General features: G+C 45.4%; 1 protein-coding gene across 1 annotated transcript in view; it reads left to right on the top strand.

Moving 5' to 3' along the window:
- Window positions 1–2,828: 2,828 nt before the first annotated feature.
- The window catches only part of LOC107300797 (zinc finger protein 850-like), a gene marked incomplete at its 3' end in the record, with an annotated part of 11,838 nt that continues 9,414 nt past the window's right edge, over window positions 2,829–5,252 (top strand). The window contains exon 1 of the mRNA XM_029287042.1: window positions 2,829–4,942. Coding sequence (XP_029142875.1) covers window positions 3,017–4,942 — 1,926 coding nt within the window. The remainder of the gene's footprint in view (window positions 4,943–5,252) is intronic.

Genomic DNA, 5,252 nt, shown 5'->3' with positions numbered 1-5,252 from the left:
TTGAGAATTGTATGTAGGAAGGCCTCTGCTAGGCTAGAAACCGGTCTTAACCAGAATTTGCTGATACGATAGTTACTCTAGAGCAGAGGTAGGCAACCTTGGCTCTTTTATGACTCGTGGACTTCAACTCCCAGAACTGGCTCAGGAGTCATAAAAGAGCCAAGGTTGCCTCCCCCTGCTCTACAGAAAACCTACCTAGCAACTAGTAGCCATAAAAGGTAATTTGTAAATAAGGGCAGAGGGAGATAGAATTCGAACAATGAGAGATGTAATCAGGGGCGGGGAATAATGTATTCGCTTTAGGCGCTTTGGATAGGTTGGGATGGTCCCTGCGAAACCCCAAAGGAGAGACGAGGGCTAGATGGTCCTGGAGAAAAGTTATGGATGTGGTCACTAAGAGAAGAAAACAACTCTTAATTAAAACATCTTAGAAATGCCAGAGACAGAGTGAGCATATTTTCAGCCTTACGTCACTAGGTGGAGCTCTAACACAACACTAGCGACTGGAAAACAGTCAATCTAACACAGGGATGTCAATTTCATTGAGGGCCGCACCAGCATTGCGTTTGCCTGTGGGGAGGCAGGTGGGTGTGGCCTACTAGGTGAGTGTGGGTGGAGTGGGTGTGGCCTATTGGGGGGGCATGGCCAGCTCTACATCGTTTGCATCAAGGGTGCCTGTGGGGGCCTGGGCAGGAGTGGGTCAGATCTGAGGGTCTCTGGCAGAAAGGGGTGGGACCGGGGCAAGTGCCAAGCCATGGCCACTGGAGGAGCCTCAGTGCCTGCTGAAACCCCTCCGCCGAGTCCATCAAGCGGGATATGTGAAGTAGGTGAGGGCCATTTGCTGGCCACTTCCAGGCGATGGTGCATTTCTTCATTCCTCATAAAGGGTGACACTTCCCCAGCATGCACCCAGGGGGCGGGGCCAACACGGCAGGGGCTGGTTCCTCGCTGTTTCCAGACGGCCTTGTGGAGCTAAGACTAAATGCGTTTCAGCATAGATGGCCACCACAAAATTGTACATTGACTCCCGGCCAGCCTAGGCCAGGGCCCAGGCAGTAGGGGCCGTTCCCTCACTGTTTCCAGGGTGGCTTCGCGGGCCACATGAAACCACTTCGCGTGCCGCATCTGGCCCCCGGGCCTTGCGGGCCATGTCTGATCTAACAGCAGGATCGGCGGTGAATGAGTTGCGACATCCAACTGGAGGGAGAGGAGCTGAGGTGAAAGGCTTTAAAAGCATAGAGTATTGCTAGAAAGGATGTCGATGAGAGGAGAAGGGCAGAGGAACTTCCTCTTCCGGTTTATCCATGGAAGGATGGAGGGGGGGGCAGTCGTGCTCTTCCCAGGGTCGAAGCAGCAGCTGGAAGGTGAGTTGAGAGTTCGGAGGAGAAACCAGGAGCAAATAGAGCTGCCTTGTTTCCTCCGGGGTGTAAAAGCAGAGAAGCAACTAGGCTGAAACATGTCGGCTGCTTCTGTATAATGTTTTCTTTCCAAACATTATTACATTTACGCTGTATGATTTAAAACTTCTGCCTCTAGTTTTCTGCTGGGAGATGGGAGAAACTAAAATTTAAAGGCCTGAAGACTAAACATACGAAGTAAGGTTGCAGGATTTGGGTATGGCCAGTCTAGAGAAAAGAATGATTGGGGAGGGACATGATATTAGTATTCCAGTATTTGAGGGACTGTCACAAAGAGGAGGGGGTCAATTTATTTTCTAAAGCACCAGAAGGCAAGAGAAGAAACAATGGATGGAAAGTAATCAAGGAGAGAAGCAACCTGGAATTAAGGAGAAACTTCCTAACAGTGAGGAATAATAATAGAATAGAATAGAATATAAGAATAGAATAGAATAGAATAGAATAGAATAGAGCTGGAAGGGACCTAGGAGGTCTTCTAGTCCAGCCCCCTGCTCAAACAGGAGAACCTATAGCATCTCAGACAAGTTATTATCCTCTTTTTAAAAATCTTCAGTGATGGAGCACCCACGATTTCTGGGGGCAAGCTATTCACTGTCAGGAAGTTTCTCCTTCGTTCCAGGTTGCTTCTCTCTTTGATCACTTTTTTCTGATATGGTGACCAAAATTGGCTGCGGTATTTCAGGTGTCTTACTAAGGGTTTATGAAAGCGGTACTAATATATCGTGTAATCTTGATTCTATGCCTCTGTTTATACAACCCAGGATTAGTTAATGCTGCACACTGCTGGCTCATGGTTAAGTGATCGTCCATCAGGACTCCAAGGTCCCTCTCATAGTTATTCTTTTTAAGCCAGGTTTTGCCCAATCTCTACTTGTACCTTTGATTTTTCCTGCCTANTTTTGCTGCTTTCACTTGTCTTGCAAATATTTGTTAAACAATAATGAAACTGACCCGTTAATATGAATCTTACAGACAAAGAGGATGCCAAGAAGAACACTCTGGACCACAGAGAATGAGAAGCAGCATTAAAATGCAAGACAAAGCATCAATCAAAAGCTTTTCTGCTTCCTCCAGAAATTTTGAAAACTCTTCTCCTTTCTCACCTGGTGAGAGACAAGGGAGAGAATAACAAGAACAAAGTTTTGAGCTGGAAAAAATAGAGCATGTGCAACTCAAGGGAACATGACGTAAGAAGTCAAGGGAGATAATATCGAAATTTATAAAAAAGTGGACATAACTGGAAGTCAGTGGGAAGGAAGGTTCCTTGGATAGCCAAAATGAACAGGCATTAATTAAACCCTTTCAGGAAGCCTTGACTTGACTCAAAGAACCTCCAAGTAGGAGATCAGAAACATTTTTGGCCTCCTCAAGAATCCAAGGATATCAGTGTTGAAAAACCCCCGCAGACTGCCTAATGTGGGAAAAATAGAGGTTGCGGATCACAGCTGATTATGCAGGAGATGATCCACCCAGTGAAAGTGGCACAAATGTTTGGAGTGCGGCAAAAACTTTACTTAGAGTAACTCCCTTATGGTTCATAGAAGGACCCATACTGGAGAGAAGCTCTACCAGACGATCCAGTGTGACAAAGATTTAGCATGCACACTAATATTGTAAGACACAAGAGGACTCATGCAGGACAGAAACCATATGAGTGCCCAGATTGTGGGAAACGTTTCAGTTGGAATTCCCTCCTGATGATACACCAGAGGACTCACACGGGGGAGAAACCCTATGAGTGTCCAGAGTGTGGGAAAAGTTTCAGTCGGAATTCCAACCTGATCGCACACCAGAGGACTCACACGGGAGAGAAACCCTATGAGTGTCCAGAGTGTGGGAAAAGTTTCAGTCGGAATTCCACCCTGGTGACACACCAGTGGACTCACACGGGAGAGAAACTCTATGAGTGTCCAGATTGTGGGAAAGATTTTTCTTCGAAATCTGCCCTGGTGAACCATCAGAGGACTCACACAGGAGAGAAACCATATAAATGTCATTGTGAGAAAAGTTTTTATCAGAATTCCAACCTGGTGACACACCAGAGGACTCACACGGGAGAGAAACCCTATGAGTGTCCAGAGTGTGGGAAAAGTTTCAGTCAGAATTCGAAACTGGTGACACACCAGTGGACTCACACAGGAGAAAAACCCTATGAGTGTTCGGATTGTGGGAAAGATTTTTCTTCGAAATCTTCCCTGGTGAACCATCAGAGGACTCACACAGGAGAGAAACCATATAAATGTCATTGTGGGAAAAGTTTTAGTCAGAATTCCTACCTTGTGGAACACCAGAGGACTCACACAGGAGAGAAACCCTATGAGTGTCCAGAGTGTGGGAAAGATTTCTCTTGGAAATCTGACCTGGTTAGACATCAGAGGACTCACACAGGAGAGAAACCCTATGAGTGTCCAGAGTGTGGGAAAGATTTCTCTTGGAAATCTGCCCTGGTGAACCATCAGAGGACTCACACAGGAGAGAAACCATATAAATGTCATTGTGGGAAAAGTTTTAGTCAGAATTCCTACCTTGTGGAACACCAGAGGACTCACACAGGAGAGAAACCCTATGAGTGTCCATATTGTGGGAAAGGTTTCTCTTGGAAATTTGAACTGGTGAGACACCAGAGGACTCACACGGGAGAGAAACCCTATGAATGTCCATATTGTGGGAAAGGTTTCTCTTGGAAATCTGCCCTGGTTAGACATCAGAGGATTCACACAGGAGAGAAACCATATAAATGTCATTGTGGGAAAAGTTTTAGTCAGAATTCCTACCTTGTGGAACACCAGAGGACTCACACGGGAGAGAAACCCTATGAGTGTCCAGAGTGTGGGAAAAGTTTCAGTCGGAATTCCAGCCTGATGACACACCAGAGGACTCACACAGGAGAAAAACACTATGAGTGTCCAGATTGTGGGAAAGATTTTTCTTCGAAATCTGACCTGGTTAGACATCAGAGGACTCACACAGGAGAGAAACCATATAAATGTCATTGTGGGAAAAGTTTTAGTCAGAATTCCTACCTGGTGCAACACCAGAGGACTCACACAGGAGAGAAACCCTATGAGTGTCCAGAGTGTGGGAAAGGTTTCAGTCAGCATTCCAGACTGGTGACACACCAGTGGACTCACACAGGAGAAAAACCCTATGAGTGTTCGGATTGTGAGAAAGATTTCTCTTCGAAATCTGCCCTGGTGAACCATCAGAGGACTCACACAGGAGAGAAACCATATAAATGTCGTCACTGTGGGGAAAGTTTTAGTCAGCATTACTACCTGGTGAAACACCAGAGGACTCACACGGGAGAGAAACTCTATGAGTGTCCAGATTGTAGGAAAGATTTCTCTTGGAAATGTGACCTGGTTAGACATCAGAGGACTCACACAGGAGAGAAACCATATAAATGTTGTCATTGTGGGGAAACTTTTAGTGAAAATTACTGCCTGGTGAAACACCAGAAGACTCACACGGGAGAGAAACTCTATGAGTGTCCATATTGTGGGAAAGGTTTCTCTTGGAAATCTGACCTGGTTACACACCAGAGGACTCACACAGAAGAGAAACCATGAGTGCCCAGATTGTGGAAGAGATTTCAGTAGTAGGTATAGACTTTTAAATCATGTAAAGTTAAACACAGCACAGTAACCATTCAAATGCCCAGATTATGGACAGTGTGTTGTAATAAATTCCTCTCTTATTACAGAAGAAATTCCACATGAGGAAAAATTTGATCTTGAATTTTGTTTCTTGTCACTTACTGGAAGCCTAGCTGCGAAATTATTAATTTCTTGCATGATTCTTTTTAGTCAAGCATGTTTTATTAAACATGAGGGA

This window comes from Protobothrops mucrosquamatus, unplaced genomic scaffold (genome assembly GCF_001527695.2).
Source record: "Protobothrops mucrosquamatus isolate PMUCROS unplaced genomic scaffold, P.Mucros_1.0 scaffold8479, whole genome shotgun sequence".
NCBI classification, from domain to species: Eukaryota; Metazoa; Chordata; class Lepidosauria; order Squamata; family Viperidae; genus Protobothrops; species Protobothrops mucrosquamatus.
The sequence above is the reverse complement of the archived record's forward strand: the minus strand, read 5'-3'. Positions and strand labels throughout refer to the sequence as shown.